This window comes from Bos indicus, chromosome 4, assembly GCF_029378745.1.
Source record: "Bos indicus isolate NIAB-ARS_2022 breed Sahiwal x Tharparkar chromosome 4, NIAB-ARS_B.indTharparkar_mat_pri_1.0, whole genome shotgun sequence".
In the NCBI taxonomy this organism is placed as follows: Eukaryota; Metazoa; Chordata; class Mammalia; order Artiodactyla; family Bovidae; genus Bos; species Bos indicus.
In genome coordinates this window covers 24,075,058-24,091,549 of record NC_091763.1, presented here as the reverse complement: position 1 = coordinate 24,091,549, position 16,492 = coordinate 24,075,058, and the positions used below count along the sequence as shown (strand labels likewise).

At 35.6% G+C, this 16,492-nt stretch overlaps 1 protein-coding gene across 6 annotated transcripts in view; it reads left to right on the top strand.

The window, feature by feature from the left end:
* Positions 1-16,492, top strand: part of AGMO (alkylglycerol monooxygenase) — a 408,240-nt gene that overhangs the window by 184,623 nt on the left and 207,125 nt on the right. For all 6 annotated transcript variants that reach the window (XR_011566186.1, XR_011566185.1, XM_019958485.2 and 3 more), the window contains 2 exons: positions 786-920; positions 2,396-2,512. Coding sequence is in view for 4 of the 6 variants with exons in the window: in XM_019958485.2 (XP_019814044.1) it covers positions 786-920; positions 2,396-2,512 (252 nt within the window). In the remaining 2 variants the exon portion in view is untranslated. The remainder of the gene's footprint in view (positions 1-785; positions 921-2,395; positions 2,513-16,492) is intronic.

Genomic DNA, 16,492 nt, shown 5'->3' with positions numbered 1-16,492 from the left:
AACTCATTTTTAGAGTTTATAGCTGATGCCCAATATCTAGGACTATTTTTAATTCTATGATGCATTATTATAACATGTGTGGTATATATAGCTAATTATCATGAGTACTTGTCATGCATTTGCATACTTTAACTTTATACCTATCAAGTGTATTTTATTTAAAGAATGTGAATTGCTGCTATAAGGCTCAAGGTAAACTTTTGACTCAGTAAACTTTTTTCTTATTACAGAATATGAAAAATACTTACAAATCTACCCTCAGAAATGACACTGAAATTTTTTTCTTAATGTGATATGTTCACCTATAATTCAATATAGTAAATAAAATTCTTTTAAAAATATATAGTGGATATGCATATTTATATGATTCTAGTTCAACTTTCACAACTGTTTAGCAAGTCTAGAAAAGATGTCATTCGACATGGCTTGTTGAGTGCGCATGCTGCTAGTTAATACCATTGGAAGTAAAGTCTCTGAACTCATTTTTGTATTCTTTGTTGATTTTCTAAACCTTTGCCATATTTTAAAATTTCAGATTTTGTGGAGTTTCAGAAATATTGATAAGAATACATGTAAGCATAAAGGTATACAGAATGCATAGAATAAATTTCAATTTATAACACAATTGCATATTAATCATCATTAGCAAATTATATATAACTATATATTAAAGAATAATTTATAAATTGCATTATACAATAAAATAAAACATATGACTTAACATATGTAACCTTTTTGTTATAGGTTTTCCTTATCTCAAATGAATTATATTTTTATTCTTCTAGTTCCATCATTTAGTTAACATATGGACTACATTCTGGGCCACGCCTGGGTTCTTCAATAAGTTTTCTGTCATATTTAAAGGACCAGGATGGAGTCCAGGTAAACCCAGACTTGGACTGATTGAAGAAATCCCAGAGGTAAATAGTGTTCATGAATTTCACGATGGTAAAGATTAATTTCCTATTGTCAGGTCTTCAGCCAGCCTGTAATTCATGCTGACTTCATGCATATCTGAAAAAAGATGTTTCCTGAGGCAGATGCAGTCACGCAATGTGTAACTTAATGAGTGGACACCACCTAGGGGCCAATAAGAGGGGTGCCGTCTCCCAGACTGATGCTGCCTCTTCCTAGGGAGCATGGTTTGGGGCAGAGCACCAGAGACTGGTTTTCTTGGCTCAAACCCACAGCCGAGAGCCTTTGTGTACTGCAGAAACCACACAGACACTTGTGGGTCCATCACAGAACCTAGAATGCGAGAGATGGAGGGAGCCTTTTGGATGATTCTGTCCAGTCTTCATTTGTCCATGAAAGATTGAGATCTCCAGAATTGAAGGTCTAAAGGCACACCAAAATGATGTGGTTATTGGGTTAGACCACAACTTTATTCATTTCATCGTGGAGTAGTAGCATTAAATGCAGAAATCCGTTAAAACTAAAACATTAAGCAAAGTGGAGATGTAAAACATAGAAATCCAAATGAAAAATTCAGTTTCAATATGGAATTCCTCTGATGAAAAAGGAATTTCTTTCCATCATTTAGTGTATATATTTTGACTGCTTATCAAGATAACTGTCATTAATAGTAATACAAAAACAATAAGCTACTCTTGATTTCAGAGATAATTATAAGAGTTAGCCAGTATTTCAAGGAAATGAAAATCATATGTTTTATTTGAATATGTTATTTTTCAAAAATCTCGATTTAAATAAAGATGTTTTCTCTTGCAGTTACAAAAGCTGCTGTGTTGGAATTTCCCAGACACCTGGTTATGTTCACAGCTAGTTATAGAACAACATTCTGAATTGATATAGGTGAAAATAGTTTGCTTATTTCAGCTCCAGAGAGTCTAGTCAGCTATGGCTCATTTATTATTTTCCTTTTTTTCAATAGATAATTCTAAGTGAATATTTTAAAGCCATATTGATGCCTAAATATGCATTATAAGGATAGGAATATAGTGTTTCTGGGAAACTGTAGTCTGGGAAAGTTGTTTTCAATACGACAGTGTTTCTCTTTGAAGCAAGATTATTTCCACTACTCCAAATCACCTTCCATTTTCATCTTTTGCTATACTTCGATGTATAATCATGGACATATTTTAATATTTCATATAACATGTTCATTTTTTATGTTAATCATCAGTATCAATTCTTAGACTTCTCTATATAAAGCAGACAAGATTAGACTCATAATGTTTCTTAAATGAGAAACAAGTCTCCTAATTTTTACATTTTTTCCTATCTGAAGTAATAAACATGAGTTGTTTCAAGGGTCTAAAAAAAAAAGCAAAATCTTTCATTTTTTTTTCATATCTCCTCTTCACTTAGTGTGAATTTCAGTGAGCTAGACAATAGAGCAATATCATGGAAAAGTTTTTTTCTATCTTCCTAGGTCGAGGGGAAAGAAATTCCTTTCTCATCATCGGCCTCTCAGCTATTGAAGATATATGTACTGGTACAGTTTGCTCTGATGCTGGCATTTTATGAAGAGACCTTTGCAGATAAAGCTGTAAGTAGTGCTAATTTTAAATAGAGTGTGGAAAAATTATCTGTCACTCTGAAAATGAAAATAAGCTCTCTTTTCTCCCTGTGCTGTGTTCTTTTCTGTAGTTTTTTTGAATTTTTGCAGTGTCTCACATTTAAACAGGTAAATGAATTCATCTACAATCAGTTTAATTAATTGAGCCAATTATATACAAAATATTTCTGTATAAAGTGTCCATCAAATAGTAAATTTTATTAATCTAAATGGAAAGTAGGAAATGATTTGCCAGAAATAAATTCTTCAACAATTATACGGAAAGTATTTCAGAAGTTAGAATTAAATGTTTTGGGGAAAGTGGACTTTACATCAATTTCAACATGCTTATCTTCAGTTAGAGAATACCCTGATAACTTGAATTTAGGGGATTTGCAATGTATGATGAAGTTTATTTATTGTGTTCTTTCTAAATATTCAAAATATTCAGTTTGCCTTACTCAAGCATAAGAGCCCTGGACCAGGATTTAGAATCTGGATTCTGATTTAGGCATTACCACCTGGGGAATCATTTTTTGGCCAAATAAGAACACCCTCACTGCCTACATCTTGAAGAAAACAAAAATAGCATACTGTATATAACAATGCCCTATAAACTATAAACAGATAAAAACAAAAGTATTTTTAAATATTTGTTTTGTATCATAGATGTATTCACAGTATGCTTTTTTTTTCAAAAAATAGTTAAAATATTTCAAGTACATAAATTATAGTAAAGTAACTAGGTTGGAGACTTCCCCCATGACTCAGAGGTAAAGAATCTGCCTTTACTGTAGAAGACACAGGAGACACAAGTTCGATCCCTGGGTGGGGAAGATCCCCTGGAGGATGGCATGGCAACCCACTCCAATATTCTTGCTTGGAGAGACCCATGGACAGAGGAGCCTGGTGGGCCACAGTCCATGGGGTCACAAAGAGTCGGATACACCTGAAGCGACTGAGCACGCATGCACAGCTAGGTTGGAAATAGGTGAAATTGAAAGTAGAATGATGGAAGAATGGAAAATCGGTGTCTTTGACTTTGTTACCAAGTAAATACATACCTCAGAACAGAACCTCACTGAGTTAAGAATGTTGAGGACTCATTCCTCAATGTTGAGGACTCAGTGAGGACTCATTCATAGCTCTGTATGAATAACAGTTAGTTAGGCTCTAAAGAAACAAGAAAAAGGCGATTTCCATTTTCAGCAAAGTGGGTTAGATACACCGACATCTTTTTAAGCTGTATCGAACACCTAAAATTGCTGACAAAATATGATTTTTAAGAAAACTCTTTACACTACATAGATGAGTTGGCAAAAAATTTGAGGTACTCCTTAGAGGCTGAAAATGTTGAGAAAATGCAAATTCAATGAGGTGCTATTTCTGACCTGACTGCTGTTCCAGGCACTGAATAGTCACTGTTGGTCAGTTCCTTAAGGGACCCGAAACAAAGCTGAGAGTCTACATGGGTAGAAAATCAGTTATAGAATTTCAAGTAAAACAACTGAAAGCAAAAAAAAAAACACTCTTAGTGAAGGGATGGAGAGGAGGATGAGGAAAAGAAACATAAGACAGAAACTTGCCCTTACTGGGCTTGGCTCTGAGGAGGCAAAAAAAAGTCTTCCCTGTGATTGTTTAGCTACAAACCATCTCTCACTCAAATATGCATTCAGGATTTGCACTAATCATTAGTTTATAAACCTAAACTAAATACATAGTTTGGTGTCAGATGAGGACTCATGTTTAAAAGATTCATGTTCAAATCATGCTTAGAGCAGTCCTCTCAAACACAAGTCTCAGCGTAGTCCCCTAACATAGAGATAAAAAGCACAGAAACACACTAGGAGAAAGCCATCATGGCAAAGCACTTAGCAGAAATAACAAAGGGGTTAATAGATTTTGAAAATAAAATCAATTAAAACATGAATTAAGTAAATTTAACATGTTTGAAGATGCAAAGTTGAAATTAAAAAGAAATTCGAAATTATGGAAAATCAAGATACAATGATAAAGCACATTTAGAAATAATCAAATTAAACTTCTAGAACACAAAAATACAGTGGACATGAGGAGGTCAATGACTTCATTGACAGTTTGCTGCTGCTCCTAAATTGCTTCAGTTGTGTCTGACTCTGCGACCTGTGGACGATAGCCCACCAAGGCTCCTCTGTTCATGGGATCCTCCAGGCAAGAATACTGGATTGCCATGCCCTCCTCCAGGGAATCTTCCCAACCCAGGGATCGAACCCAGGTCTCCCGCACTGTAGGTGGATTTTTTACCTTCTGAGCCACCAGGGAAGTCCACAAATACTGAAGTGAGTAGCCTTCTCCAGGGGATCTTCCTGACCCAGGAGTCAAACCAGGGTCTCCTGCATTGCAGGTGGATTCTTTACCAGCTGAGCTACTAGGGAAACCCCACTTTACCATAACATCACCTGAAGACTACTAAAGAGAGAATTAGTGCATTAAAAGAGAAAAAAAAAATATATATATATATATAATACAGAGCTAACAGACAATGATATAAAAATAACTAATAGAAATTATCTTTAGACATAAAAAATAGTGTGAAAAAGTCTAAGAAAACGTAAAAATCAAGAAATATGAATTCAAATTTACATATGAATACAAATGGGATTAGTGGGCAGTGAATTAAGGCAAGATTAATCACTTTTTTCAAAGATTATTGACAGATATCAGTCTATTCATGAGAGCTCCATAATAGAAGTTGATAAATAAGATATGCAGAAAAATTAGTCTAGTATAAGGTTATGTTAAAATAACTTTAATATATAAAGGCTTCCCTGGTGGCTCAGATGGTAAAGAATCTGCCTGCAATGCAGGAGACCTGGGTTCAATCCCTGACTTGGAAAGATCCCCTTGGAGGATGGTATGGAAACCCACTCTAGTATTCTTGTCTGGAGAATTCTATAGACAGAGGAGTCTGGCAAGCTACAGTCCACCGGGTCACAAAGAGTCTGTTCTAAGGAACAGAATATCCAATTAAATGCAGCTTAAATAAAACTGAAAATTCAGAGTCGAGTATTTCGAGGATTGATTAGTTTAGCAGTTCAAACATGCAGAGTTTCCAAAAGGCTTCTCTACAGTTCTCTGGACTTTCATCATCACAATTACAGCAATTCTGGGCATCCTGTCCTGACAGTGACACCAAAGGCAGCAAGTAGTTTCTTAGAAATTTCTTTTAAGAAAGAGAGGGGAAAAATTCCAGAGTATTTCTCAGCAAATGTCCTTTCATGTCTCTTTGTTCAGGATGAATTCATATGCCCACACTGAAACAATAACTAACACCAGGTCATGAATTAACCATGAATATATCATATGAATAAATCATATTAAATCATATCGTAATTCAAGCCCTGGGGATAAAGGGTTCACTTTCTTGCTGAGCATATCCCTTCCTTATACCTGGATAAAATCAGCATAGTATTAATACAGAAGAAATGGGGGATATTTTCTGATTGGACAAATAACTGTATGTCACAGTGTATCTGGCTAAATAAAATAGATTTACAGAAAGTTATTACAGAGACTACTGGATAACCTTGAAGAAAGCCATTTTAATTTTAAACATTATTTAAAGACTTTAATAATCCATGTATGTTTGTGTGTTTTTTGCATTTGAAATTAATAACCCGATATTCCTACACACAGTGACTCCAATTTTGGACAACAGACAAGTTCACTTGTGCTCTCACTCCATGTATAACTTAAAAAAAAAAAAAAAAAAACTACAGAAAGGACTTCCCTGATTTTAGCAGAAAACAATGATTTCATTTCTAGTTTCCATTCTATGAACTTAAAATAAGAAATAGGATACAGTGTGACCAGAAATGCTTTGGAAATATCATGATAGGAAATATACTGGTTTACTCTTTGCTGGTTCATATATGTGCTACACTAATGAAATCAGTTCCACATTGTAGCAAGTTCATTTTTCTTTAGCTTCAAAAAAAAAACAAGATTTGAAGCCGACAATTTATTTCAGGAGCAAAGGTTTCTTAAAAGCAGCATGAATTACATTACTCTGAGCAATGCGTGTGTTGATGTCAAACTACCATACTGGTTAGACTTATTAATTGCTTCACCTAGGGCCTCATAATCATGTCTTCAAGTATTACATAATTATCCCATCACTGATTACTTTGTAATTTTAACTTGTTCACCTACATTATGATTAAAATATATGTGCATTAATGGAGGTTAGATAATTGAGTAACACCAGGAAAAAAGCTGCATCATCTATATCTAAATATCTATCTAACTTTTGATATACTGATCAATACTTAGTACAGTTGGCATTATTGAATTTTTAGACTAAATATAGTCTCAAAATAAATTAACCTAATTCACAGAAATAAAAATGAAGATTTATCCATTTTGACTTTGCAAGAGAGGCCTTAATATTAAGTTCACCAAGAGAATTTGAATGTCTAGGCGTGCATGAGTGCTACTTAGGTTAAAATGTAGCCAGACAGGGTGTATATTACAATATGTAACTCATAGCATGGTATTCGCAAGATGGTAAAAAACTGTATGAGAAACTGATGTAGATATGTCGACAAATAGAAATATCAAGTGATGAAATCCTTTTCAGATTGAAATTAGAGTTGGAGACAGCTTCATCCTTGACACAAATTAATTTTGAAAAGTGCATTTGCTTATTTCCCACACATGTTTTCCTTTGCTAAAAACATGCTGTGCAACTAGGGGGGAAAAAGTTTGCTTATTTGCAAAATTCTATAGTGCCTTTGTAGTCTCAGAGATGTTTAAAAGCATCTGAAGACGTTAAAATCCAACAGAAATATTTTTTTTTTTCCAGATTGACTGTAGCCAATAATCACACAGAAAAAGTTGTGGCTGACTTGTAATTGCGGACCCTGCTGTAGTCTGACAGCCCTTTCTGTTTACGCATATACCAGAGTAGATAAATACTTACTTGTTTAATGTACGCAAGTTCTGCATAAATAACTCTGAGAGTCAAAAAAGCAATTTGATGGCCGCCAGAAAGACGTAAAAAGGCACATTCCTTTCTCACTGAAATTTGCAGTGCATACATTTAAATATATATTGTTTAGTTTAGTGATATGACCCACGATCTTTCATGTTGATTTTACTTTAGTAATGCTTGGGAAATCAATTCCTAAGCTGCCAGGGTTCACTGCATGGGGTGATGTCATGGATATGGGTTTGAAATGGAAATATGGATGCACTAGCATGTTTCCAAAGTAAAACTTTAAAGGCAATGCTATCCTTTTCAAATAATAGACTCAAAACAGTTTGACTATTTAATAAGGTTTTATAACAGAATATGGGCTTCCCTGGTGGCTCAGATGGTAAAGAATCTGCCTGTAGTGCAGGAGACCCAGGTTCATCCCCTGAATGGGAAGATTGGGAAGCCCAATTGGGAAGATCCCTTGGAGAAGGAAATGGCTACTTACTCCACTATTCTTGCCTGGAGAATCCCATGGACAGAGGAGTCTAGTGGATGACAGTTCATGAGTTGCAAAGAGTTGGACAGGACTGAGCAACTAACACTTTCACATAATAGAATGTATAGTAAAATTAGTGCAGATATGTCTAACACAAATTATTTAGTGATACATTTCAAGTTAATGAGGCATTTGAGATTATTCATATAAATTTGGAAACAGGTTTTTATAGTCCTCAATTCCCCTGAATGCTATACTCTGTAAAACATTATGGGCACTAAAATTTTGCAACCAGTACTTTCATATTGACAAGTTTTAACAGATCCTTAGAAAAAAAAAATCAATATATCTAGTTGTACTGTCATAATAGAGAGTGTCACTTGCTGAGATTAGATCTAATTTAGGACCTATGTGAAACCTCTCCAGTCAATATTCCACACATACTGTTTTCCTCCAGGGCAGCCTACTGGGATTTAATTTAATTTCCTAAAGTTTTTAGGTGGTAACTGAAGTAACATGAAAAAAGAAATGTGAGCTAAATTGAGTATCAATTATAATTTAAAGCCATGAAGTGAATGTAATAAATGTGTATTAGTAAAGGGAGGATATTACCAAAGCTACTTGTCCAATAAGCATAGATTTCAGGAACTTAGAAAAGTGATTCCTGTGAATGCCAATGAAAAATATAGTTTTGTCCATTGTATTGAAATATGATAAAGTGGAAAATTGAGAGTTTAAAATGCCTTTTGCATCAAATAATGGAATATTAACTGAAATTAAATACATCTTCATACTATTAGTACTGTCTTAAACTTTGGTCAGTATCAGGCAACTCCTTTAAAAGCTTTCATATAGTAAACACAACCAACCATAAACTGCTTATAATTTGAATTAGTATCTCATTTTGATTTATTAAACCTATCCAGCATTGGAAACTCAAAATCTCGGTGCACAGATTTTGAGGGTCTTAGTTAAAAGTCATCCTCCTGAAAAGGTGGGCTTCCCAGGTGGCGCAATGGTAAAGAATTTGCCTGGGATGCAAGAGACATGGGTTGATCCCTTGGTCGGGGAGATCCCCTGGAGGATGATATAGAAATCCACTCCAGTGTCCTTGCCTGGGAAATCCCATGGACTCTGAGGCCTGGCAGACTACAGTCTATGGGGTTGCAAACAGCTGGACACAACTGAGTGAGCATCCTGAAAGGAAGTTTGCCTCTCTGAGACTGTCTTTTAAAGTCTTTGTTATCTTTTGTATTTTGGGAAAGAACTAAAAGGTGTATAACTGATATTTCTATTTATTTCTTAGTGAAAAGATAAAAGTATCCTATCAAGAGTATAGAAAAAGTTGGCATATTGAGTTTAGTGCAATCTTAAAACAAATACTGATAACTTAGAAAGATTCCAGTGACCCCTGGCATAGTTCTAGTGAACATCCAAAAATGATAGTGATAATATCAATGTGAATGTCACTTCCATTGCTTAGTTTGCTCAGCCTTGGACTAATTGCTATTCGTTACTGAGGAAAGACCCTTCCATGTTCTCTACCCACTTCCCCGTGAATCATGACGTGGTTCATCTGCTGGTGGCAACTTGCACTAGAGCTGGCCCTGCTGTGAGCCCTGGGTGTTGTGGATTCTAGTTCTCTTTTAGCCTTTGATAGTCTCCTCATATATGCATGAGCTGATATAAGAGACCTGATGTGCACCCTCTGCAGATGAAGAGAGTTCTGACTATGCAGCTGTCTCCTCTTTGGTCCTGTCTACCAAACAGTCCCTCATGGCTCAGACGGTAAAGAGTCTGCCTGCAGTGCAGGTGACACAGTTTCAGTAGGATCGGGAAGATTCCCTGGGGAAGAGAATGGCTACCCATTCAAGTTCTCTTGCCTGTAAAGTCCTATAGATAGAGGAGCCTGGAGGGCTGCAGTCCATGGGGTCGCAAAGAATCAGACAAGACTGAGTGACTAACTTTTTCTTCCAAACAATAGCCTCCTTGGGCTTCTCCAAAACCCCAGCTCTCTCTCCTCAAATCAGGAGGTCTACCAGGTCCCTCTGAGTTCCCTCTGGGCTGCAGCCTAGAAGCTCTCTCAAGGTAGTAAACTGGGGCAATAGTAGGGGTTCATGCCTTTTGTATCCCATTTCCCTGGAATCGCTGATCTTTGTTGCCTAATATCCAGGGTCTTGAAAATGATTGCTTTGTTGATATATTGTTTATTTTGTTTTCAAGTGGAAGGGAAAATCCATCCTTGTTTCTCTATTTATTTCAGTGCACATTCATTTTTTCTTAACAGAGTAGAATCATAGCTTAATATATAATTGAAAATAATTATTCAAGTTATGTAAAATTTTTAAATAAAATTTTTGCTTTTACTTCTTACATGTTTTTGTAGAAAGTCACTAACTCCATATAAATTAATTGCTTCTTAAGTGCATTTGTTATACATTTTAGGCAATATATTTTCACCTTTGATATATATTTATTTTGCTTGCTTCTAGTTTGAAATTATAAAAAATGTTCATTCTAATCAATTATCTTTATGTATACTTCAATAGTAACCAAAAGTTCTGAAAATGTAGAAGAAAACAATATGGTCAGTATTGATTTTTTTATATGTATATTTTTTATATTATTTTTTAACTTTACAATATTGTATTGGTTTTGCCATATATCAAAATGAATCTGCCATGGGTATACACATGTATTGATTTTTTAAAAATAAAACAGGATTTTATTTTGATATAGATTATTTAGATTCATGTAGAATTACAAATTGCTTTATGGCATCACCTTGAGTTCTGCTCCTGTGTCTATGCTGTAATTCTGGGAAGCATCTTCAAGCCTTCAGGTTTCAGCTCAGGGTATCTAAAAGGATGAGGGTGAGATGGTTGAATGGCATCACCAACTCAATGGTCTGAGCAAACTACGGGAGATAGTAAAGGATGGGGAGGGAAGCCAGGCATGTTGCAGCCCATGGGGTTGCAAAGAGTCAGACATGACTTAGTGACGGAACAATAACTTCAGTCTAAAAGAAGCCAGTAGAGTCATGGGGATGATGAGGTAGCGGAACAGGTATGCCTCCAACCAAATTTTCTTCCTTCACATCAGAGGTAACGAACATTTAAATATTAGGGAATTTTTTACCTTATTTTTACAGATGTTTGGGAAGATGAGCACTCTGGATCAAAATAATGATTTTAGTAGACTTTTTCAGACACCTTACAGTGAAACTCCTAAAAATATACCACCGTGATATAATAAAATGAAGACATTTTCATCTCTAAATCCATAGGATTATGGAAAATATTATCAAATTATCTTTGACAATAAACTTCTAAAAAAAGAATTTATATAGAAGATTACTATTATTTGAGGACGTAGTGTGTGGGTCTGATATCTCCCTTTGTGAGGTTTGTTGTGTGGGAAAATATAAAAGGTCATTGTGTTGATCACTAGAATTTTTCCATGAACGAGTAAGACAATAATATCTCCATTCAAGAAGAAAACGTCTTTCTTCCTTATATCCCTATGGGTAAGGAAGGACTCTCACACTTTCATTAATTGTTAAAGCAACAAGCATGTAATTTTTGCATTCCTATGTAGTTAATGTTGCCTTATGAGTATTTTTTTTTCTCATCTACTTAAAGTAGAAGGGAAGTAATGTTCTTCAGGCACAAATGCATGGATGGTGATTCCTATACCAGGAAACCTAAAGAAATAAGAGCTACCAAACTGCTTGGGATTTGAAAGATAATTTTAAAGGAGAAAAATTAATTCCTTGCTTCATAAGCTTTTTATAGTTATGGACTTCCTTATTTTTGTGATAAAGACTTATATTCAATGCTTAATTTTAATTCCATTTTAGCATTCGATGAGAGTGATCTTCTACATGAAAGATATACTAGCAGTAAATTGTGTGAGATGGTGGTAAGCCCAATGAAAAATGAAATTGTACTGTTCTAAAAAAATTAACAAGCTTCATGTCGTTTCACCTCTTGTTTAAAACACAGGAGGCTAAGTATTTACAGTGATCAAAGTCTATAAAGTCTATTCTGTTTTTTTGCTTTAGTGTAGCTGGACTGTTGTCCAGCCAGCAGGCATTAGTATGGTTTCTGGGGCTGGGATTCTGACTTTCCTGCTCACCCTCGTAAACGCCTGTTTACCACAGTGTCTAGCAAAGGCTCAATACATATTCATACAATGAATCTGTGGAAATCAGAGAATGTCTCCTGCATTGGCAGGCGGTTTCTCTCCACTAGTGCTCCCTGGGAAGCCCCAACAAAGGATATTATATGGAAAAATGTAAAAGTTCTATAGAAAGATGGACTCTTTAAGGAAACATGTGCTCTACATTGAATTCCTTTTTTGAGTAATCTGTTTCCTTTAAACTGAGATTCAGGATGGTTTTTTTCTTTATGAAATTAAATATAGAAATATTAAAGCAGTCAATGTTTTAAATATTTAACACAAATATTTAGTATATTAATATTAAATTGTTAATCAAAAAACTGAATTTTTTAATTTTAAGGAACTAATATATTTATATGAAGTTAAATATTTAATGTTTTAATATTAAACTACTTATTAGGTCAGTTAGAATTATATTAAAGTTATGAATAATAAACACATATGTAAAATATTCAATCATTTGGTCAGTCACTCAACAAACATATTATTGATGTTATAAAAATACAACAGAATAAAGTTATAGATTAATATGGAGAATTACTATTTTACATAGGGTGAACAAGGATATGTGATAGTTACCTGAATGAAATAAAGGAATAAACCTTAAGGATCACTGGAGGAAGTCATTTTAAGCCTAAGAAACTGTAGAGGAAATAGATTTGAGTGGGAAGTCTATCATATTCAAGGAAGAGCAGAATTTCTGATATAGCTTAAGAGTGAAAGACAGAATTATTCAGGGGTGATATGATAATAGTGGGTATGTTGTATAGAGGCGAGAGTAAAGACTGAGCTTTATTCAGAGTGAGATTTGAAGCCTGTGGGGGATTTAGAATATAAGAATGATATAACATGACTTACGTTTTTGAAGAGATAACTCTGGCTACATACTCAGGGTGGGAAGCCAGGATAGGTGGACACACACTTAGAATTAGAGAGGCCAGTCAGGAGGGTGTTTTAATTGTGTGTATGAGCAAATGAAAAACTGGAGGTGCCACCCTCAAACGAAGAGAAGCAGGAAGAGTGGGGAATGGAAGAGGAACTCAAATACAGGGTTGTAATCAGGCTAAATTTCAGGTACTTAGAAGCCAGTAGAGGCTTGACAAGGCAGGCAGATAGTCATATTAAGTTGGTTTTCACACCAACACCATTAGCCAGGATGCAATTTACAAAAAGAGGAGTTCTTTATCATTTTTTAGCCCAGGGATCATAAATTCCCTTATCAAAACAAAAAATATATTTTGTTCTGTCTCTTAATTTCCTGTGATATTTGGAAGAGCTGATTAACCTTTTATTTGTGCTTCCTTATCATACTGTAATTAATTAAGATTAGCTTGAGTGCTATTTGGAAAATTAGTAAAGCCTAACTATAATAGCATTGATACTTATCATGACCATTAGTTGACTTCTTACTTTATGCCAAGCCCTCTTCCAAACTCATATTTTGTTTGAAATGTACTGATCACTTAACACAGCTTAGAAATGCTGAAAAATCTGACCGTGTTTACATGGCTAATAGGTTCAAATAATTTCAAACCCTGCATTCTTTTAGAGCATTTAAAATCATGCTACAGGTGTGAGGCATAAATCATTTCTCCCTTCCATATGAATTTTTTCCTAAAAGATCAAAAAGAAGCAGTAATGATACACTAAATCGCTTCAGTCGTGTCCCACTCTTTGCGACCCTATGGACGGTAGCCTGCCAGGCTCCTCTGTCCATGGGATTTTCCAAGCAAGAATACTGGAGTGGGTTGCCATTTTCTTCTCCTATATATATATATATATATATAGGAGAAGAATATATATATTATGTCCATATACATGTGTGTGTGTGTGTGTGTGTGTATTATTGTTTATTACTAAGTTGTATCCAACTCTTAAGACCCCATGGACTGTAGCCTGCCAGGCTCTTCTACTCATGGGGTTTCCCAGCAAGAATACAGAAGAATACTTCTTCAATAATGGTAATAAGAAGCATGTTTTTAGAAACAAAATATTCCCCTTAAGCCAACATTCCCTGATTGCTCAGTGGTAAAGAATCTGAGTCTCCTGCAATGCAGGAGACTCAGGAGACATGGGTTTAATTCCTGGGTCAGGAAGAACCCCTAGAGGAGGAAATGGCAATCCACTCCAGTACTCTTGTCTGGAAAATCCCATGGACAGAGGAGCCTGGTGGGCTACAGTCCATGGGGTCGCAAAGAATCAGACATGACTGAGCACACACACAATCTGTTCTCTGCTCAAGCACACCTCATTACTTCTACCATGGGGAAAATATTTTGTTTTGCTTTACTGTCCCAGAGAAGCCACGGCTGAATGTCACACACCTAAATAGCATTTTCCTGCTCTCCAACTCTCCACTCAAACGTGGAATTCACCAAATTCTCCTTCCTATATCTGATATCCAGCACTGTCTCCACTTTCCTAAGCATCCCGACACTTTTTATTCAGATCTTTGACAACTCATTAATAGTCTTGTACTGAATTATGGCTCTGGAGGGTTAAATTCCCTTGGCAATTCTGGATGCCATCCTAGGCATATGGAAAGTGACTTGGGAAGTATTAGAAATTGTCCATGAGAGATGGGGCTGATTCAGAAGATGATATGGAACAGAGATACTGGGTGTGAGCAGCAGTGGCAATTGGTACCTTTTGTTTATAACTTTGGACAGATGCTGCTTAGTTGTAAAGTATATATTAGTTAATAATGACTTGACGTTACCTCTAGTTAGGAAAAAGAAAAAGGAGAGTGTTTGATCACTCTATTAGCCAATGAAATACAACCTTTGGTGTTCTTATGAAACATCAGTACCATCGGTGAGTAGGGAAGCCGTCCAGTGGCTGGCTGTGTAAACCAACTCCTTGATTCTATTCATCTACTCTCAATCTGAAGCAGTAACCTCCTGGCCCTTTCACGAGTAACTTCAGTATAGACCTCTGCTTCCAATCCCTTTAAGTGTGTTGCTCATATGGATTCTACCACTGTCACACTTTGGGGTCAGTTAGGTCTATTTTGAATTTCAGAGGTAGCATTTATTTCTGCGTGATGGAAAAGTTACTTAATCTTTTAAGTCTCATTTCATTTGCTTTTTCATATTCAAAGCTTATATAATACCTACTCTGCAAGTTTGCTGGGCATATAAAAAGAATTAATGTGTATAAAACACATAGCATGGAAGCTGTAAAACAGTAGATACTCGATAAACATAATTATTAAATTTTTACATGTAAACAAAACATATAATTAATTTGTAATTATGACAGAGAGATATGTGGGTTTTGTTACTGACTCAAAAAAGGACTTTTGACTTACAGGTAGGAATATATAGGTTTCATCAAAGTGTGAGTGGATATGTGTAATCTCTTTCATGTATGTGTTCACACACATAAACACATTCTTCTTTAAATATTTTCTTTATTAAAGGCAGCTTTGGGTTTGAAACAACAAAGAGTGGGCTTATATTTAAAATAACCATTGAAAGGTGGTATTTATTCATAAAAGGTAAGTGATTTCTCCATACGTGGGGATACAGGTGTTTCAAAGAATTATGAAAGTCAAAACTTTAAAGGATTATTAGCAAGAACACTTTAAGCAAAGTATCATTCAGTTCAGTTCAGTTCAGTCGCTCAGTCATGTCCGACTCTTAGCGACCCCATGAATCGCAGCACGCCAGGCCTCCCTGTCCATCACCAACTCCCTGAGTCCACCAAAACTCATGTCCATTGAGTCAGTGATGCCATCCAGCCATGTCATCCTCTGTCGTCCCCTTCTCCTCCTGCCCCCAATCCCTCCCAGCATCAGGGTCTTTTCCAATGAGTCAACTCTTCGCATGAGGTGGCCAAAATACTGGAGTTTCAGCTTTAGCATCAGTGCTTCCAAAGAACACCCAGGACTGGTTGGATCTCTTTGCAGTCCAAGGGACTCTCGAGAATCTTCTCCAACACCACAGTTCAAAAGCATCAATTCTTTGGCTCTCAGCTTTCTTCACAGTCCAACTCTCACATCCATACATGACCACTGGAAAAACCATGGCCTTGACTAGACGGATCTTTGTTGGCAAAGTAATGTCTCTGCTTTTTAATATGCTATCTAAGTTGGTCATAACTTTCCTTCCAAGTAGTAAGTGTCTTTTAATTTCATGGCTGCCATCATTAGAATTGTCTAATTCATTCTTCAAGTGCCCAACAAGATAACTAAATGATATTAGGAAAACCAAAATATTCCTTGTATATTCAACCTTCTTGAAAAATGTCAGTAACAAATGATGCAACATAAAATAAAATGGGGGCTGTTATTCCTGTCAGCTTTAAATTCTAATGCTCACTTGGCTGACCCACC